Raw genomic sequence first — 21,669 nt, 5'->3', positions numbered from 1 at the left:
TGAAGTTGATGCCGCCGCCCCCGCCGCTTTCTTCTTGGCCGACGCCGAGACGACCGAATCCGGGGTCGGCTGTGCCCTAAGGCACAAAGGGGCGGAATCAGGGACCCGGTGCTACTTCTCGTACCGATCCCTCTTGGCAGGCGTTGTGGACGGGTTCTTCAGGAGAGCAAGTCCCTTGTCCCAGATGTCATCAAGCAATGGCACCGCGAGTACCGTCTTCCTTTTGGCCTCGCGCTGTTGATAGAGGAAGCCTTCCTTCTTCGGGCAGAGCTGGAAAAGCTCGGATGCCCTGGCAATCATGGCGTAGAAGAAGCCAATTTCATCGGGCAGGGAGGCCCGAAGGGGTGGTGATGGAAGGCCCATCCCGTCGTCACCACAGTCGTCATCCGTCCCCGTCGAGGGCCTATCTGTCCCCGTGTCATCCCTAGGATCAGGGGAAGGAGATGAAGGCTGAGCGGGCCGCAAGGGCTGGAAGAGCAGGGGGGATAAACTCTCCCCTGCTTGTTTGGAGGGCTTCCCGATGGGCCTGGTTCTGCTGGGTCGTCCGTTGGGGGTAGCGGCAACCTCGTCCTTATCTCCGTGCATAAGGTTTGGATTGCCATCAAAATGGCCACCGAGGTGTCCTGAGGCTCGGGCACTGGCTGCGACGGGCGTGATGGTTGCTCCTCCTCCACGGGAGCCTCGTAAGCGCCACCGTCGCTCTCTTCGTCCGCCTCCCCGGGATTCCTCGCGTGGGACCGGACCTCCTCAAACCTCTTGAGGCCCTTCACAACTTCAACCAGCTCCTCCTCAGAGGCTGTATCCGTGTCCATAACGGCCACCCCCCCCCCTCTTTTTCCACCAGGGTCTTCATGATGGGCTGAAAAGAGGATTCCCTCCGCGGTGGCAGGGAAACTCTGGGTCCCGGAGGTCGCCTCCACTGGGGTAGCCTCCACAGGCTTCGCCAGGGCTGCCACGACTCCCTCGATAGAGGCCTTAGCCGGGTGAATCAGGGCCTTCACGACTTTTGGTGCGCTTGAGGCCTTCACCTTGGGGGGAGGGTCACCACCTCGCTCCCCCTCTGCTGCTTCCGTTGGTATCGACCGGGGCTTCTCTAGAAGCTTAGCCGGGTTCTCCGACTTTCTCTTCCTGGAGCCAGAGCGTTGGCTCGTGGTTGATGGCGTCGGTTAAAGTGCGCCCTGCCTGGCAGCCGAGGAGCCCGACCGTTCAGCGCTCCCGGTGCCCTCGGACTCGCAGTGCTTAGTCTTCTGTTGAGCCCCTGTCACCAGAGCGCCCTCAAAGGACTTAGAAGACCACTCTGACCTCTTCTTCTCACCTACCGCTGGGCTCTTCGCTTCCAGCCAGTTTATGAGGCAGATCCGCCGATCCCTCATGGTCCACTCTGACATGTTCCTGCAAAACGCACAGTCCTTCTCCACGTACATTTTGTTTTCGTGAAGGCAGTAGAGGCATCTAGAATGCTCGTCCTCTTTGAACACATTCTGCAATCCACATCCACGGCAGTTCCTAAACAGCTTGGATCTAGGCGTCGAGCTTCCTTTTTCCTGGCCCAAGTCCACGGGGTAGGCCTCAAGGTCTTCTGAAATCCTCCAAGAAGCGTACTCGACGAAAACTGCGCCCTTGAGGGGTGCAGAAAATTCCGAAACGGGTCCCCGTTGATCGGAAGAAGAAACGGTGGAGCTTGAGACTCGATTGACTGAAAAAATTAGATTAAGCTCTTTGAAAAATCGCAAAACGCATTAAAAGCGCGAGAGCTATAGCACGAGGACTCCCAACACTTGAACGTGCGGTAAAAATCTAAGTATGGCTGCCAGGGGAGGGACTTAGGGAGAGGGCAGTCATTGGCTGGGGGTAGTATGACCCAGAGACCAGTGATTGGTTACCAAGAAAGAAATCAGAAATGAAACTGATACTGATTTTTTCTGTACCAAAGATTCCCAGCCTGGGGAATATTCATGAGCATGTGAATCCATGCCAGACCCCATGCTGGAGAACTGTGTAATCTACCACGAACGGCACCCGCGTAGTATTTCTCTTTCTGGCGCGGGGATGCAAACTCTCGGGCACTAGAAATAATGGAATAGGCAATTGAACTGCACGCATGGTACGGAGCTCCTATAGTAATGTTATATACTTCCCGTACACAGCAATAAGGACGATAACAGCCGCCTAGATCCACAGGCATCTGGTAAACAACAAGAGTGCCATTGAAGATCAATGACGCATGGTATAGAAAATTGAAATGGGCAACCACGTCATAACAGGATACTAGAATAACTCATCAGTATCTGCTATTGGGCCATTCCACAGTCTAAGAAACAAAAAAGATGGGACCGCCAACAGACCAACAAATGGCACCCGCTTTTGAACATGCACAATAACGATGGGGGGTGGGGGGGGATTAGAACCTCTGATGCAGACATAAAAATATGGGAGAGACGTCAGGGACAACATCCCGCGTGCCTCACATGTAAAAGTGATCCTGATACAACAGCAACCACCGGCTAAGAAGCATAGCCCGGGTTTGTAAAAATTGAAACTATGGGAGTGATCAGTTAAGCACTGTATCCTTCGGATACTATATTGGGCTATAACCTCAAGTACACAACAACTGGCTCATACTATCTCATTATTTCAGGTACAGTCCGCTAACAGCACGAGAAGGACTGCTAACTACAGAAGGTTACAATAACTCCTCTACATATTGACACATCGGAAGTGGAATCAATAGGGTAAGTGTTCACAATGGTACCCTTTATAAACAAATCTTTATAAGCAGGCTGCTAGAATTATGATCCAGACAAACTGACCAATGGTCATTTGACCGACAGATATTCAAGACCTTTATCAACACATAAAAAGAGACCAGAATCATGCCTATACTTCAAAGGACATATATTCTGGTAAGAAACATTGAAGATATTGAATTAGAAAGTACAGCAGTCATGTACACTCCAGATTCCCGATTTGTGTATTTTTCCCTTTTAGGGAGTGGACGCAGTAACGAGTTGTCCCAGCAATGTAGAAGACACCCGTGCCAGACAAAGAAATTGAAAGACAGCAACATCTAATGACAGTCTTTTTTATGCCAAAGTAGAGTGCCCTCAGGAGGCACACTGTACAGTCCTGAAGAAAGCGGCAAATTAGTTTCCCCCGCTGAAACCGGTCGACATACCTCACTAAACTTAGCTAGCGAGTTTGAACATAGAATTGTCTCACTAAGCTTAGTAAGTGAGCCTGAACATAGCACATACACGTTTTAGAAACCCAGTGGATCAGCTCCACCAATTGGTGGACGACCTACGGAATTATTTTAAGATAAGTCACACTGAAGGACAGCAACGCCATTAAAGAGGATTGTTGACTACCCAACAGTGCGCAATTTTTAGAAGTAGGAAAGTAGTGAGCCAGGCTAGGGTGAGCTCTTTTCACTGTCCCCTCATCTAGATAGGTGAAGTATTAGCGCCATACTAGAATTATCACTGCAATGGACAGGGATTTTTCTGTATAGGGACAGTTATATATAGGGACTGAAGCTATAAATAGGCCTAAATAATTCACAACTGATATAATTGATTCTGCTCATGACGCATTAACATAAATGGGGAAGGAGACAGAATCTAGAACCCGTGTGACTTCAATTGTATTGAACTGCTAATCCACATAACCTGAAGGCTAGAGATAGAGATACTTTCTACCCACACATTGACTCAGTCCTAGCTAGTTGAAACTTTATTTACAAAACTATAAAATCACATACATTACAATACACTCCATAAGACATTTAAAGTACTTGAAACCATCAAAACACATTTTAGGGGAGCAGGGGAACAGGAGTTCAGGGGTGAAATTAAATACAGGTAAAGAAAGAAGCTTCCTCCAGTACATCAGGCAGCAAGGACTCAAGGTGGATATGGATGAAAGGAGTCTTCTACTGAAAATCTTGAGAATAATCATACACAGAGCACCACCACCCACACTTTCCCATCACAATATACAGCATTGCCTTACCATGTTAGGCAGTTGTGAGCCTCTATATATATCTCGCGCGCCTTCTCGGGGAAATGCTTGGTGGTAAAACTCTCGTCGAAATCCTTCACTTTACGAATTCTGCAAAAAAAAAAGTCTAGTTTAAGGAGAATGCAAAGTGGGGAGAAGACGCCCTGCCTCCCCTGCCCCATTCACCAGAAGGCCTCAATCAAAAATTAAATAGGCTTGCGTTTTAGTTTTATGGACATGGGGTGTGATCTAGCATTTGAGGCCCCAGAATCAGTCTCCAAGCCAAAGCCACATGCCAGAGTCCATATGCTTTTTCTGTGTTTCCTGCCAAACAGGGTTAATTCTAATGTGCTGCAACTTCCATCACCATTTAGGGTACACCAATCTTTCATGCTATCCCAGTGCTCATCTCTATGATATCCTTTTCAGTAGTACGGTGCCCATCCTAAGTAGTAATGACCAATGAGATACTAAGGTAGGTTAATAGTCACCCAAGCAGCATGTACAATCTTGTTTGGACCCCATTGAAAAAAAGATGAATCTATGCAGGCCACAGTTACAAATTCAGAAACGATCACAAAATCGTCCAGTACAAACTATCATTCTCCAATGTGATAAGCATCCTGCATGTGTACTTCGATAATGACCAAGGTCTAAAATCACAATTGGGGTCTCAGTCAGGGCATTACATCTGGAGATACACTGATTAAATAAATAAGAATTATCCCTCTCAAATGGATTGCAGAAAGGGACATGCTAATATAGATTAAAACGTTTCTCAGGATCGGCCACTGAAAAATGCAAATGTTATGGTCTTATCAAGAGCCCTGCGATCAAAAAGGCACAATCCAGTTTCGGATCCACAACAAGCACTGCACTGGCCATAAATTGTATGATTATTTAAACATAACATTGTTCAGCTCCCAGGTAGGGAACGGCCCCAGACACGTGCAACAAAAGTTCCCGTTATATCCCTGGTAGGGCATTGCACTCAATATCTCAAATCAGTTCCCCATTCTGCTGTCTATGGTGGATAAGAGACTTCAAATTTAAGACCCTATGTCGTGGAACTGATGTTCTTTAAAATGTAGGGAAGTCATCAGTTTAAATTCTAAAAAAAAAGATGAATAAAATCCTGTGTCATTCAGTCTCTCTGACTTTACCCCAACTCTCCTTTTTGCTTTAACTTTCATTTAGGCAATGAACAAAGCACCAAAGCAATTATCTTAATTTCTGCTTGGCCATGTGTGAAGAGCAACTTGCAGTCTTGGCCCTCACAGTGTGCCCTGTGAAAAGTGTGAGAAACCCGACGTTGTGCTCCCGCCTACTCCCTCTGGATCTTCCATTCAGGTGGCCAGGGAAGGGCCATTGCTTTTAGATCCCGACCCTGGGGGTGGACAAGCGAGAAGGATCACCTGAGTGGAGGGTCACGAGGGATCGTGAGGCGAATACCCGCGGGCGAGACATGGCATTCCCCCTCCCCATTTTCCATCAGAAACCCCTTCCTCTGCCTTCATGGGATATTTTCAATCCCATTCTAACTCCCCTACACATTTCCTACCAATACTGGGAAGAAGAAAAGGCAACAGCGAGTAGTGAGGATTACCTGCAAGAAACAACCTTAAGAAACAGAAGGAAGCCTGCCACCTACTACTATTAGGTTGTCCCATTAATAGAGTCAGGCAGTGTCAGGCATTTATCACAGACAACTCACACCGGACTCCACTTGTCTGCCATTTTAAGTATAAAAGGTGTGCTTTTTGCACAACTAAGAGCAAGCAGTCAATCCTGATTGCAGCCAAGGAGCAGGGAGCTGCATGGAGAGAAGTCTGGAGGATCCGAGGCAGAGAGGCGTCCTGAGATACTGGCCCGGTGTTTGAGAAGGGTTGCAGCGTGGCTAGGGAGCCATCTCTCCAGTGAGCCGGAGCGAGGCAGCCTGTTGTCCTGCTGGCGGTGTGTGGAAAAGTGTGTGTTCCCTTAGGATCTGTGCCGGTCCCAAGGCGGTCTGAGGGACAGGTGAGGAGACCCTGACCTCGATCCCATATGCCCGGAGAGACTGCTCGCCAATGCAACGCTACCCAATCAGTTTCAGGTCAGTCAGCAGGAGAATCTCAGGAGTGTGCGGCTGATTGGAGCGGGAAGGGAGAAAGATTTTGCAAGCGGCACGAAGCGGAAAGCAAGAGATAAAGCAGAAAGTGAATGGAAAGTGAGAGAAAGGCACCAAGAGAGCGGAAAGAAAGCAAAAGTCTTGAAAGTGAGTAGGAGGGGTGCGAGTGACCCGAAAGTAAAGGAAAGGTGCAAGTAGGCACCAAAGAGTGAAATAAGTGTGCAAGAGGCACGATAAGTAAAAGGACAGGTGCAAGGGGACAGAGAAGTAAAGAAGTAAATGTTCCAGATGCACAGTGGAGAGAGAAAGTGAATCAAAGAGGGGTGCCAGGGAATGGCAAGATGACGGAAGAGAAAGCCAAATAAGGTGCAAGTGTGCACACCAAAGTGGAAATTAACAAGGTGCAGGAAGCACCTGAAGATGAAAGGATAGAAGAAAAGCAAGTACAGGAAATACAGAGACAGGGCCAAAGATCATAGTGGTCACGCTTAGGAGGAGCAAAGACCCTGGCGCATTCGAAAGTTTCTGATTTTACCCTGTGAGAAGATTGTATGTGAAAGGAATTGTAAATAAGTAAAAAGGTACATCCTGACGAGTTGAATTTTGTGTTTGAAACTAAAGCAGCCTCTGCTTTGGGAAGGGAACCCCGAGAGGCCTAGCAAAGGTGAATACTTATTTAGTGAAACAAGGAGGCATAAGCTTGGGGAAGGGAACGCAGAGGAGCCTGAGAAAAACTGTTCTATTTTTTGTTTTGTCTGAAATTTGGAAGGATTGAACCTTTGGGAAAGGAATCCCTAGGATCTAAAGACATTGGGAGTAGGTTGAACAGAGTGCAAGAACGTCATGGAGAAGAGTTAAAGAACAACCTCCGTTTAATTGTGCTGAACTTTGAGGATACTGACCAAGCCACACCTGGTGAGACCACCACCGGAAACCAACCTTGGTATATGCATTTCTTTTTGAATCACTGTTTTTCTTTAAAGAGACTTCCTACCATATTTTATCAAAGAGCGAGGGCAAGCATAGGTTTAGACACAGATGGATTTTGGACTTTCAGACATTGACGGCCCTTAGAAACATCAGTTGAAGGAACCATCCCTTTAGAGTTAAGGCCAGTTGGGTATTACACCAACCCCAACATTATAATAAAGGTCTTGAAAATAACAATAGAGTATGTGTCTCTTGAGATCACAATTGTCGCACAACAGCCAGCTCTCTAAGGTGTCTTGGGTGCCACTGGGCACTCTGTGTGGTTGACTCATACACATGGACTTGTGACTGCAAAATACGGTCTACTTTGAGAATAGGGCCAGAGTACAAGTGATCCAGTTCCCAGGAAAACAGGCTAGTGTACCTTCTGGCCAAAAACCAGAAGGGGGTCAGGACAAGCCACCCTTTCAGAGAGCATTTGGACAATGCTATATCGTTAAGGCTACTGACCATATCAAAGGGGATCCCAGGTGCAAGGGTAAACCTGCAGGGATCAGCACAGTCTCCTTAGCCTTTACTCCAGGGGATGAAGTACAGCTGGCTAGTGCCCACTTTGAACTCTTTGCTGAAGAACCCTTGGGTCTTCAAGCAACTGTAAACTTAGAGCCTAGGGGACTGGTTAGTCCCCAGAATAGGGTTGTGTATAACTCCCTACCTGTTAACTCTAAGGTGTATTATGTGGACAGTGTTCTTGTCAATGGCCAGGATACTCCTGCCAGGAGAGACACTGGGGCCAGCAGAACCGTAGTGGATGAAAGCTTCTTTCGACCTGAGGATGTGGCTAAAGCACCCAAAGGTCCCACTAAGATGTCTGGAGGCCCTGTCCAAATGGTTCCTATTCTACCAGCCCTCATTCAGTGTAACAACATGACAGTGAGGATCCCTGTCAGTGTTCAGACTGAGGTACCTGGGAAGGTCCTGTTGGGGAATGACCTAAGAACTCTAGGAGTAGTGTCACATACCTCCAGGCCTCCCAGTATGGAGAAGCAGAACTTAACCAAATTGGCTAGGAAGGCTACCTTGAAGGACCCTTCTAAGCCTGTGGGACCCTCTACTGAGAACCCCACTACAAGCCCTGGTTTTAGTAAGTTGACCTCTAACCCAGGCACATTTCAGGATAGTATGCTAGGAACATGGGAACCCCAACCAAGCTCCACCCTTGTTCCCCTAGTTTCAGAGTCTCCGACTCCCCCTGCTTCTGAGGAAGAGGTGGATAGACCAACTACGCCCCTATCTGAACCTGAGAGAACTGGTAATTCTCAGTGCTAGGGGAAAACCAGAAAAGAAAAGTCTGGCCAGAAACCTTCAGACTGTTGGATCTTCTACTGAAGACCCCAACTCAAATCCTAATATTAAGGGGGAAACTCCTAAAATAGGTAAGGGTAGATCTAAGAGGAAGGGGAAGCAGGTACATTGCCTAACCCCAACCCCTCCAACCAAGAGGCCTAAGACCCAACCTGCTCCCACAAGAGAGGGGGTGAGGAACCTTGGAAGCCCCTCTAGATCTAAGGGAATCCTTTATAAGGACCCCTTGAAAAAGCCTAACATAGGTTCAGAAGTTGTACCAACTTCTGAGGGACTGGTCAACCAGATCCCCTATAATACCAAAAAGACTAATGTTCCTCAAAGGGTTTGTAGGTCCTTTAGCTTGCAAAAGAAAACCTTTGAGTTCTCCCTTAAACATAGGTCAGGGTGCCACCATCAAGATGCTGATGGACTCTCTAGGATGTATATCATCGACTAGAGGTATGAGGTTCATCCAGGAGTGGATTAAATCCTCCTGTCCCTTAGTCTGGGGGGGGCGAGTGTTAGGGAGAATTCTCTGTTTAGGCTGAATTTCCTAACCTATTGAGTCCCCCAGCAGCTTTGCTGGATTTTCTGGGTTTATTTTTTCTCTCCTGCCAATGTCCTCAGTCTTTGCAGGTGAGAGAAAAGGTTTTACTACGGTTCTGAAAAGTTTAGTTAGGGTGACCCAGGCCTACCCAGGTTCGAGAGCCGAGGGCTAAATCTACCCCGTACAATCGGTGGCAAGGGAGGCCGGGCGGATCACAGTACCTTTAAACGTGGAAAGATTCCTCCAGCGGTGGTAGTCGTTCCTGGTAGTGGGTGCAAGTCGCGGCGTCGTCCCGAGGAAGAGGTGATCTCGACGGGGAGGAAGGCTGCAGGTCGTTGCACTACCAGGGATGAGGCCAGCCATGGAGTTCTCCGGTCACAAAGGATTTTTACCCCTCTTTCGCGGTTGAGGTAAAAAGTGGTATCCCGGTTGCCGGGGTGCTTGGCACAGGCAAGGCGGCCACGAGATGCTTCGGGACGGCGAAAAGAAGGCAGCAACTGGTTGTCCCCACCAGTTAAGGGAAGAAGACTCTCCGGCGGGAGATCTCCTCTGTCGTCGGGAAAAGTGGTGAGACGGTTCTGCAGGGCTTCACCGGTGGTGTCGTCTTGGCAGGTCGGCTCGGCTTCTCCCTCTTCGGCTTCTTAGGTCCTGTGGCGACTTCTGAAGTTCCAGTCCCCAAAGCCCTGCTTTTATGCAGCAAACCCCCATTCACCCAGCCTAGCTGTCACTCAAACATGCTAAGTGGTGAGCCGGCCGGCACACCACTTGGGCCAATCAGGACGGAGTGCGACTTGAATTACCAAGGTAACTCAGTCCAGGGTGCCTAAATCCCCCTCCACCCCTCCTAAGTACCCCAGACAGAGTGGCACCACTTTGGAGGGCTTCTGTGGAGAAGCCCGCCAAAAGTGGAACAAAGGGCTCCACTTTGGGTCAGAGTTACAGAGGTGAACACCAACGCCATTGTAGAATCAAGTTTTGGCAAAAAATACCAACCGGAGTTATAATAATAAAGAAATAACCCGGCGGTATGTTCAAGGCTACCGTAAATAAATAAATAAATAAATAAATAAAGGTATTAGCCTAAAACAATGAGAGATCCCATAGGAAAATTTTCACGGTCGAATATAAAAAGTAGATTCCACTGCCACCAGCCAAAACTCGATGAGGGGGGACGGAGACGTGCCCCCTCGACTAACAGACCCCGGGGCAATGGAATTGCCCCGGCCAGTACGTCCACAATATGATGGTTTGTACTGGTTCTGTTCAGGATTTGAGACTAGTAAAGTCAATGGCGACTTTAAAGACCCTGGGAGACAGTAGTCAGTCCCAGGGTATGGAGTCTATGTTGGGGGGGTCCCTAGGACACCCCTGGGTTACGGCACTGAGGGTGCTGTGTAACCCATTTCACAAAAACACATGAGGCCCTATGGAGTACAAGACCCCATAGCCCTTTCAACACAAGGCAAACCAAAGAAACACACTTCAAACATGTCCAAGAGTGAGGGTAAAAGAGTCTCACTCTTGGCAGGAGAGAAAAAATAAACCCAGAAAATCCAGCAAAGCTGCTGGGGGACTCAATAGGTTAGGAAATTCAGCCTAAACAGAGAATTCTCCCTAACAGCGACAATACACCATAGCCACAGCATGAGCACAATGTCATGGGAGATGAACCGTACTGGATAAGAAATCTTCAACCAGTCCCTCCATTACAAGATACCCATCAAGTACGAGCACATGCATGTGGTTACTTACCAGACATGGCCATGATCACAAAATGCTGACATGTAACATACCAAGCAGCGTATACTACGGATAGCCACAAGTGACACCTTAACAGATGTAATGCTATGTATGATAGCCCACAGCTCAAGATGTGTTAGTTGAAGCCTTTTCATATTCCAGTAAAGATCACACAGTGAGACGAATGCATTAGAATTCCTTCATCTTTGTTATATTCAGGATCAGTATCTCACATGACAGCAACAACCCTCTTCATTATCTGCCCGCTGTACACTGTCAACCATACCCCTCTACACATTCTCCTTCTGTAACCTCCCTTTTTGATGTCGCATCCCCATCTCTACTAGGCTAGATGTTAACCCATCCTACCACCTCCCATCCTACCACCAGCAAGTATTGCTCTCATCCTCACTCCTCTCCTCTTCACCACTGCCATCCTCTCCTTAACTCCACGCCTCCCACCATGACCTGAACAGATGATTCCAAATCCTTGAATGCTTTAACTTCCTTGGAAACCCTTTATTCCCCCTTTCTCACCCTCGCTGGTAATTTCAGCTTCATGCAATCACCACATGCTACTGCCAAGTCCCTACACCATTTTGATCATCTCATATTTGCTGCCAACTCACTTTCATGCATCCCGTCTCACCAATTTCATATCTGTGTTTGTAAATCGACCTTCCGATCAACCGTGGGCACAAATGCGTATTAGGCTTATGCCCTCTCAAAACTTCAAATGGCGACACCCCCAGTCACCGAATGTGGAGCAAAAGAGTATTGAAAAAACACGCACTAGCATTGCCCTGATCCAATCTCCAGTAATTCTCACAGCAATCCTTACTACCTCCAACAACGTGTTATTGAAACGCTCCACACATCCATTTCCCTGAGGGTGGTAAAATGCTGTGCTGACATGCTCAATCGCATATCCATAAATCTTTACACCAGCTGGACACAAGCTGAGGACCATTGTCTGTCAGCAAGTGTCTGAGGAAACCACATCTCCAAAACAATGGTTCCAGACACCTAATGATGCTACTGGAGGCGATAGCTTTCGCTATGCGAACCTCCAGCCACTTCAATAACATATCCATCACCACCACTATATGTGCGTCCCTCGCATCTTTAAATTTCAATGGCCCAAATACATCCTATACTATCTAGTCCCAAAGTACCCCTGGCACTTCCCATACCTTCATTGGCGGTGTGGCTGTCTCTTATTACTCTCCAGACACTGGTTACATTCCCTAAACCTTTCCTCCACCAATGTGTCCACACCAGGACACCAAAAATCAGCACTTATCAAGGCTTTGGTCCTACTTACTCCAAGAAGACCTTTATGCAAAACATCCACAACTTGGTCTCTCATACCTTCCAGAACCACCAGGCGATGCCCCCTGCATAAATATCATCCATTGCGGGTCAATTCATTGCAAACCCCCTTATACTCTTTCAAATTCTCACCTCTTCTGTCACCAGTCCAGTTCACCTGTACAAGATTCTTCACCATGCCATATATTTCGTCCTGTCCTGTGTGCATGCCTCATTCCAATCACTTTGACTCTCACATCCTTGCACCAAACAAATGTCCTTTATCTCAATGTCTTCTTTGGTTATGTCTCCATCCAACGCTTCAATATACCTCACCGCTACACTAGACAGCGCACCTGGCACAACATTGTTCCTTCCAAGAAAGTGTTTACTGGCAAAGTGAAGTCCTAGCAAACTGCTCACCCACTTCATTACTCTCCTAGAAACACCATCCAAACTTACTTTTGTCAAATACGCAGACCATTCCTAACAAAAGTTCTCCTATATAGATATACCTTGAATTTAATCACCCAAACGCATGTCAGCGCCTCTCTTTCGATAACCGAAAATCTCACTTCTGCATCTTTGTGTCCTTTACACAAATGCAATCACATGCAATGTACGTGATCACCTTCCTCCTGCATCAATACTGCCCCTAACGCACTCACTTGCAGTTGTATATACCACAGTTTTACAGTTCTCCGTAAAACCAGACAATACGTGGGCTTGTAGCACATTCCTGATCTCCAAGAACTCCCTCATGCATCCCTCTGACCACACAAATTGTACTCCTTTCTTTGTGAGCCCTTTCAAATTCTTGCTCTTGCCCGATACATTCTTAATACATTACCCATAAACTCCACAAGACCCAAAAATGACAACACTTCACTCTTGTTCTCAGGTTTTGGCATCTCTCGTATGGCCACTAGAGTATCCTGCTTGGGATGAACCCCGCTCTGCGAAATCGTGACGCAGATAAGTCACCTTGTCCTTCCTGAACGTAAGGTAAGACTAGCTTCCTTCAACACTAGTCATACTCTTCTTAGCCTCACATCATGTTCCTTTTCACTCGATCCGGAGACCAATACATTATCCTGATAGAACATCACAACTTTTTCACTCCCCAACAGCCGATGCATCACCTTCGGAAATATGCTTGAAGCCGACACCAAACCAAAAGGCATGCACCTGCAGCGTAAGAGCCCAAATGGCGTGATCAAAGCTGCCAAGCCCATTGACTTCTGATACAACTCCACTTGATGGTAAGCGGACTTTAAATCCAATAGAGAAAACATTTGTGCCCCAGAAACACTTTTCAATAGATAATCAATCGAGGAGTGGAAACCTCTCTGCCAATACATTCTTATGCAGTCCTCAGGTCAATGCATAGCCTTACAGACTTTCTCACAAATATGGGGGTTGATCCACTCCACAACGATGAGGACACAGGAATATTATAATCAGAAACACTAGGGATTAGGACTAGGAACTAGTTTAATAATGGTTCGAACCAATTTATGAACCTGATGAATTGCAAACAGTTTTTTTGTGGTTTTGTTTAGTTTTTCTTATTGCGTCTGAAAGTATGGTATGTGTGTGGTATATACGAGATGAGGCTTGCAGAGGAATGAAAGAAAAGAGGGTGCGGGAGCAAGTATAGTGCTCCTGTGTGATGAATATATAGGTCATTTTATATTAACCTGTGATGATTAGATGTTGAGCTAGCAGAGATTTTATATATATATGATACATTACTCACATAAATCGTATTTCTGATGCTTGTATCTGCTTAGATTCACATGCTGTGCATAGGCTGACATCTAGTGGAAGCTGCAGAGTATTACAGTTTGTTTTTCGAAAGTCAAAAATGGGCGTCAACACAGGGCGTGCCAGTAATACTATCCCTAGTGTGACGTCCACTGTACCCATGATCCCTCACGCGTCTAGGACCCTCCGATTGTATTTTTTCTGACATGAGGTAGCATGAGGAGTAGCGCGAGTACAGATAATCCAAGCAGATAGATAAGACTACAAGCATCCATGTGCCTTCTCTCAGAGGGGAGGAAGGGTGGGTCGCATGTGAATCTAAGCAGATACAAGCATCAGAAATACGATTACGGTGAGTAATGTATCCCTTCTGAGGCTTGTTGAATCTGCTTAGATCACATGCTGTGCATAGATTAGCGAGCAGTGTTAGAAGGAGGTGGGATGCGAGAAGGGTCACAAGCAAATAAATGTCTTAAAACCGCTTATCCCACTTGAGTATCTGCCTTGGAATGGGTGTCAATGCAGTAGTGCTGAGTAAAAGTGTGAATAGAGCTCCAAGTAGCTGCTTTGCAAATGGTGTCAAGGGGTACATTTGCAATGAAAGCCAGAGTGGTCGCAATGCCTCTAGTAGAGTGGGCTCTTGGCGTGAAAGGCAGAGTCCTTCCAGATAGAGAGTAACACATCTGGATACAGTTAACAATCCACTTAGAGATGCCACCTTTAGAGACGCGATCTCCCTCTCTGCCTGTAGCTACGGAGACAAACAGCTGATCTGTTTTCCTTAGCGGTATGGTCTTGTTTACATAGTAGAGGACCGCCCTACGCACATCTAGGGTGTGTAGTTTCACCTCAGCCGAGCTTTGTGCGTCTTGGAAGAAAGCCGGAAGCTCGATGGACTGGTTCACGTGGAATTTAGAAATAAAATTAGGTGAGAACCCAGGGTGTGTACGTAAAACCAGTTTATCTTTTTGAACCGTAAAGAATGGATCCTGCACTGACATAGCCTGAATTTCACTGACCCTTCCTATAGATGTTATTGCTACTAAGAAGGCCGTCTTATAAGTCAGGTGCTTTTATGCATGGGTTCGAATGGGGGGCCCATGAGTTTAGATAGCACCACGTTAAGGTCCCATCCTGGTGGTGGGTTAGAAATAGGAGGGTGAAGTCTCTTTACTCCTTTTCCATGAAAGCTTTAACCACTGGAATCTTCCACCACGACACCTTGTTATGGGAAGTGGTGTATGCTGACAGCGCTGCCAGGTGTACCTTCAGTGAGTTAAATACCAGTCCTGCATCCAGCAGGTGGAGCATGTACGTGACAACTGTGGAAGGAGTGCAATCAACTGGGTTGATTTGCTTGTTCTGGCACTAGATAACGAATCGTTTCCATTTGTCAAAGTAGCAGTGCCTCGTGTTTGGCTTCCTAGATTCCTTTAGGATGTCCGTACATCTCTGTGGTAATTTGAGATGTCCAAACTCTATGACCTCAGGAGCCATGCTGCTAGGTTCATTGAGTTGATGATGCACTGTTTGACCTTGGTGCTGGGACAGTAGGTTGTACCAGCCCGGGAGTTTGATGGGTTCGCACACCGCTAGTCTGCGTAAGTGTGGAAACCACAGTTGTCTCGCCCACATGAGAGCAACTAGGACGAGCGTCATAGACTCTCTCTGTTCATCTTGTTGACCATCTTCCTGATGAGGTGTTGGTGGAAAAGCGTACGTAAACATCCCTGGCCAGTTCATCCACAGGGTGTTCCCCTGGGAGTCTGGCTGGGGGAACCTGGATGCAAATCCTGAGCACTGTCTGTTTTCGCTTGTGGCGAATAGGTCCATAGTGGGGAAACCCCACTGAGAGAAGATATCTTCTACGGTTTCTCTGTGTAGACACCATTCGTGTTACTCTGGGAGGGGATCTCTGCTCAAAGCATCCGCCAGAGAATTAAGATCCCCTGGAACATGTTGAGATGACAGGAAGATCTTCCATCTGAGTGCCCATATCCAAATTCTCTGGGCAAGCTTGGACAGATTTGGCGAACGAGTCCCTCCCTGCTTGTTTATGTAAAACATGGCAGTAGTGCTGTCCGTCCAGATCCGCACTGACAGATTCAGCAGGTAGGGCTCGAACGCTTGAAACGCTCTGAATACTGCCAGAAGCTCTAGCAAGTTGATGTGATTCTTGGCCACTGAGTGAGACCAGAGACCCTGAGCTGTGTGGTGGAGGAGGTGAGCTCCCCACCCCGTCAGGCATGCATCGGTTGTGACTACCGCCTGTATCTCGGGATCATAAAAGGGTTTCCCCTTGGACAGATTTTCTTTTGTCCACCAGTGAAGGCTTTGTACCAGTGTTTGCGAAACAATCGTTGCCCGAGACCACTATTTCGCCAACCATTCCTGCATGGGACGCATGCAGGCACGCGTGGGGGACCAGGTAAATACATGACACCATCATGCCTAGCAAACGCATTGCTTTGCATACCGTTATCTGGCGACCGGCCTGATATTGCGGAATTGGCAGCAGTATATTCCGAATTCTTTCCTCTGATGGAAAGGTCAACCCCTCTTGTGTGTCTAGGATAGCTCCTAGGAACTGTTTGGAGGTCGATCGTCCTTTGAAGGTTTGTTCTGCAAATTACTGGGGTCTCCCCCGTGATGAGCCAGTCGTCCAGGTAATGGTACACCGGGATTGCCTTCCTGCATAGGTGTGCTGCTGCCACCGCCAGTACCTTGGTGAATACCCTTGGAGCCGAGGCTATCCCGAAGGGCAGTACCTTGAACTGGTAGTACCGACTGTCCACCTTGAAGCGCAAGTACTTTCTGTGCGCTGGGAACATGGACATATGGAAATAGGCATCTTTCATGTCCAATGTTGCAATGTAATCCCTTTTTTTTAGGAGGGGGATTACCTCCTGGAGAGTAGTCATGCAAAATTTTTGGGGCTCGACATACTTGTTTGCAGGCCGCAAGTCCAATACTGGGCGCATTGTCAAATTTTTTTTGGCACAAGGAAATACGTTGAATAAATACCCTTGTTTACCTGGTGTCCCGGGACGAGTTCTACTGCGTCCTTTGCTAGAAGATTTACGATCTCCTCGAGGAGGATCTTCTGGTGGTCCAAACAATGTACTCTTTGTCGTGGAGGGTGGTTTTGGGCACGCTCTAGGAGTTCTATGCAGTATCCTGTGGACAGCACCCATCTGTCTGAAGTGATCCCTTCCCAAGCTTGGGTGAAGTTGGAAATGCGTCCCCCTACTGGGGATGTGTGAGAAGGGACCCTGAACGGAACCTCACTGTTTTGGTGGAGGCGTGCCGCCGCCTCTACTGGGGCTGCCTCTACCCTTACCACGCCCTCTCTTATTACCCCTGCCATAACCCTGGGTAGACTGCTGGCTGTTCCATTGTGTACCCTGCCCCTGGGAATAGTTAGACCCTTTCTGGGAATTTTGTCCGCGTGGGCGACGAAAATTGCCATTCCCTCTCTGGTTAGGGGGTTTATTGGTTAGTTGGCCTGGGGATTGGAGTGTCTCATACTCGTCCTTGGCATTTTTCATCACGTCCTTTACCGCCTTTCCAAACAATAGATCCGGCTCCACCGGTTTGTCTATCAATGAAGCCTGGGTTTCAGCCTTGAACCCAGATTGTCGCAACCAAGCATGCCTTTTGAGAACAGTACCTTCTGCTATCAATCTGCAGGCGTTATCCGCGGCATCAAAGGTTGCTTTTAATATGCAACCGGACACTGTTCTTCCTTCCACCGAAACTCGTGCCAATTGGCTTTTTAAGGGTTCTGGGCGGAATCTATGAGTGCCGCGACTTCTTCCAACTGGTGGCAGTTGTAACTCGCCAGTAGGGTGGTGGAGTTGGCAATCCTTGCCTGGTAGGCAGAAGTGGAGGCTACTTTCCTGCCCAAGCCATAAATCTTCTTGCTCTCCTTGTCAGGAGGAGCTTCCGACGATGACAAGGGTGTTCCCGCCCTCTTCCTGGTAGTTACTAAAACCCATGAGTCCGGTTTCAGATGCCCTCTTATGTACAGTGGGTCTGTTTGGGTTGCCCTGAAAAGCTTCTCAACTCTGGGGTTTACCGCCCTAGTGAGATAGACCCTTCCCTTGTTAATCCCGATCTTCCTTTGTATAGACTTAAGGATAGGGATGGCCTGGGCAACAGGTCTCCTTTCTCCCACTAACTCCTCGGCAAAATCCCTCTCTTCCTGTGCACCCTGGGTGTCAATGTGGAAGTGTTGTGTCGCTCTGGACAGCACTTCATTCAAAAGAGGCTGGTTATCGACAGGAGAGTCGGTAACCGGGGTTATCTACCGGGGAATCTAGCCTGTAGGTTTCTGGGTCCTCCTCCTCCTCCTCCTCCTCCTCCTCCTCCTCCTCCTCCTCCTCTTGGTCCTAGTCGTGCCCATAGTAGCCTGTCCCAGTTTGTTCTTCCAACATGCCCAAATGTGGATCCTCATAAAGGGATGGATCTCCCCGATAATGAGAATAGGGCTGTATACTGAAGGGGCCTGAAGTAGGAGCTTGGACCCGGGACTTCTTACTTGGGGGAAATCGGATCCCTAGAGCCTGAGGGAGTTGACCGGTCTGGGGTAAAAGAGAGAAAGTGTTCAGGGTTCTTGGCGTAGAAATCTGCCAATGATGACATCCTTGACATTACTCTGTCTATGTCATCAGTAGACCACTCTCTTGAACTGGGAATGATTCTTTCTTGAAGGCCTTTCCCTGTCTTATCTAGACTAGACCTACTGGTTTGAACAGGTGTCTTAGGGGTAACAGAAGACTGAGACTTGTCCATCTGTTTAATTGGGGTAGAAAGTCTGAGGTGTGGAAGTAGGCTGAGACTTCCTCTGTTTACCACCTTCCCCGTGTGTGGAATATTGTTTACCCCGTTTTTTCGCCCCTCCGGAGTCCTTCGACGCCTGGCACCGAGGTTCGGGGGTAGTGTCCCTATCTCTGTGTAGTGGAGGTTGGGACTTGGGACTCGGGAGAAGCCGTTGCGTGGCCTGTTGACGCCGACTCTTGAAGTGCGGACTGAGGATAGAGGTCGGCTTCGTCTTCCGACGATCGAACCTCCGTTACCTTGGGGAGCGAGGCACTTCTGGCAACAGTGAATGGTTGCCTGGAGTCATGCGGCGATTTAGATCGAGAATGCCCAGAGGACACCGAATCGGACCGGTCTGCATGTGCCTCTTTCCGAGTACTCGGCGTGCCGGACGACCTTCCGAGGTCGGGGACTTGCGCTTGGCTGTCAATTGACGCCACGTTGCCCTCGCCGTCCAAAAGCACGCCCTCACTGCCATCGCTGAAGGCCCCCTCCGCTGCCATGGCCTCTTGACGCCTGGTGTGGTGGGCCCAACGCTTGATCGAACGGTCCTTGAGTGTTTTCGGTTTGAACCTACTACACGCTCTGCAGTTAGCCTCGGGGTGGTCCCTCGGTAAGCAGAGATTGCACGTGGCATGCCTGTCAACCCAAGGGTACTTGCAGTTGCACTTGGGGCAAAATTGGAAAGGGGTACCCTCCATACGCACCTTGTGGCAGCGGGCTAATAAGTGTAGGAATATAGAAGAATGTACTACCTATATACCAAAAGAGTGTAGAGTATGTCCACCCCCCACTCTCCCTACTTGCAGGGCCGAGGCCAGAGGCCTTCCTAGGCCCGGGCCAAGGCCAGAGGCCTTCCGAGGCCCAAATCTGTCAAGCAGCTCTCGACGGCGATTCTTTCTCCGTGCCGGCGTCGAGTGTGGATGTTCGGTGACTCGACGTTGGGGTGGAGAAATGCGGAAATATAACAATATTTTAGCAAAAGTATGGCTAAATCCAGGGAACTCCGCGGAATGCTTCCGACCAGTATGGCGGAAAAAAACAATCTGAGGGTCCTAGACGCGCGAGGGATCATGGGTACAGTGGACGTCACACTAGGGATAGTATTACTGGCACGCCCTGTGTCGACGCCCATTTTCGAGTTTCGAAAAACCAACCAATACTCCGCAGGTTCCACTAGATGTCAGCCTATGCACAGCATGTGATCTAAGCAGATTCAACAAGCCTCAGATAGATATATATATATATATATATATATATATATATATATATATATATATATATACACATACACACACACACACACACATTGTATATGACAATTAATTGAATTTATCACAACAATACAGGATATATTTTGAGTCTGAACTGGACTACAACTGCAATAGGGCACATTGTTTTTGGTTTTGTATGTTTGATTCCTTTTTGGTTTCTCAGTGTGCCTTCCCAGATAAACGCTTTAGCTATTACCTCCTCTTTTTTTGTGTGGCTGATGCACTCCAAAGCATCAATACCTTCAAGAATTTCTTCAGCTTCCATTCTTTTCAACTCAGCCGTCAACTCTCGCTTCAGAGCCAAAGGAAATGGACATAGCTTGGATGAAACAGCCCACTTTTTTAGCCTGCCCTTAAGTACAAATCCTTTGAGCCTCCCCACCTCATCCTTGAACACTTCAGGGCACCATGACTCCTCCCCCTCTCACTTCGGTCCCTTCTTCACCTTTCACTAGTACACTGCACAACGATCGAATTTGATCTGGATGAAGGCTCCAAGTTGCTAAGCAGAAGTGGCAGGTTTCAAGCACATACACTGACAGACTGGCGTGCCAACTGCTCCAACGGCAACACATACTCTCCATCAGCTCCAAGAAGGTGGCCCATATCCAAGCCAGCATCTCTGGGGCCACTAACACAGCTGGGCTTTTGAAAATCTGAAAGGAACTCGCCAATCCCATTGCAGTCTCCACTTTTCCTCTGCCATCCCTGATCCTCTGCACAGCGCTGGCCTCCCCCGTCACAACCAAAATTCAGGACATCCTCTCCTGTTAAGCAGCTTCACTCCAACACTACAGCTAAGTCAATGCCTACTCTGGGATGCTGAGGGAAACCCTTATTGATATATATGTTTAGGTCCAGTTCATGTACTCTGGATGACAACCCTTATATAACACCCCTCTCTTAGAATCCCCCAGACCTCACTGAGCCAAGAAGTAGGTTTGTTTTGCAATTTAAAAGGTTTATTTGAAACATTAAACAATATATATATATATATATATCACACTTTTATAATAAATGAATATCTGATAGTACACTGAGACATGATGTGGATCCACAATGGGTAATGTTACAGTGGTACACTTGATTACTTAGGAGTAGTATAGAGGATGAGGTAGCTGAAAATGCTTTATGGTTTCAAGGAAATGCAAGGTGGAATAAAATGCAGTACAGCAAATAAACTTCATATGATTTTAACCAACAACAATGTAATCACTTTTTCTCTGGCAATTCACCCCCCCCCCTATGCAATGTAAGAAATGGAAGGAGATGGAAAGAGGGGCACACAGTTCTCAGGAATGCAATCAAATACAATACAAAATTCAGTTCCCCCCCAGCAAGCTTAGAGGAAACAGGTAGAAGTTTGAAACACAGGCCCAAAATGCTTTTAAATGTGATGGCAACGGATGGGAAAATGTGCTAACTGATTTTAATTCCTTCTAGAGATTCAGGGTGAGTGAGAGATGCTTGTTGGTATTAGTTCAGGCTCACTTTAGCAATGCTCTATGAGTTATTACCAGGTTGCAAACGGATTTTTAACAAAGGAAAGAATGGAGCTGCTATTTTGACAAGTGGAGAAGTTGAGTCAAAATCGCAAATTGCGGTAAATTTCGCGTGTGTGTAAATCGCGATTGCGGAAAAGTATAGGGAGTAGGAAGTCGGTTCTTTGGAAAGCCTAGAATAACAGCTTTATAATGAAAGTAAAATTTAGTTCCTAGCCCAAACGGTTCCAGAGATACGGACGATTTAATAAAGGTAGATTTTCGGATTTAAAGTAAAACTCAAAATGACAGGTGACAGCTTGCAGCTGCAGAATTGACAGCTGT

General features: G+C 47.5%; 1 protein-coding gene across 2 annotated transcripts in view; it reads right to left on the bottom strand.

The window, feature by feature from the left end:
* MRPL45 (mitochondrial ribosomal protein L45) overlaps positions 1 to 21,669 on the bottom strand; it is a 302,735-nt gene that overhangs the window by 110,996 nt on the left and 170,070 nt on the right. For both annotated transcript variants that reach the window (XM_069634660.1, XM_069634661.1), the window contains exon 4: positions 4,012 to 4,110. In XM_069634660.1, the coding sequence (XP_069490761.1) occupies positions 4,012 to 4,110 (99 nt within the window). The remainder of the gene's footprint in view (positions 1 to 4,011; positions 4,111 to 21,669) is intronic.

This window comes from Ambystoma mexicanum, chromosome 13 (genome assembly GCF_040938575.1).
Source record: "Ambystoma mexicanum isolate Mex_15411 chromosome 13, UKY_AmexF1_1, whole genome shotgun sequence".
Lineage (NCBI taxonomy): Eukaryota > Metazoa > Chordata > Amphibia > Caudata > Ambystomatidae > Ambystoma > Ambystoma mexicanum.
The sequence above is the reverse complement of the archived record's forward strand: the minus strand, read 5'-3'. Positions and strand labels throughout refer to the sequence as shown.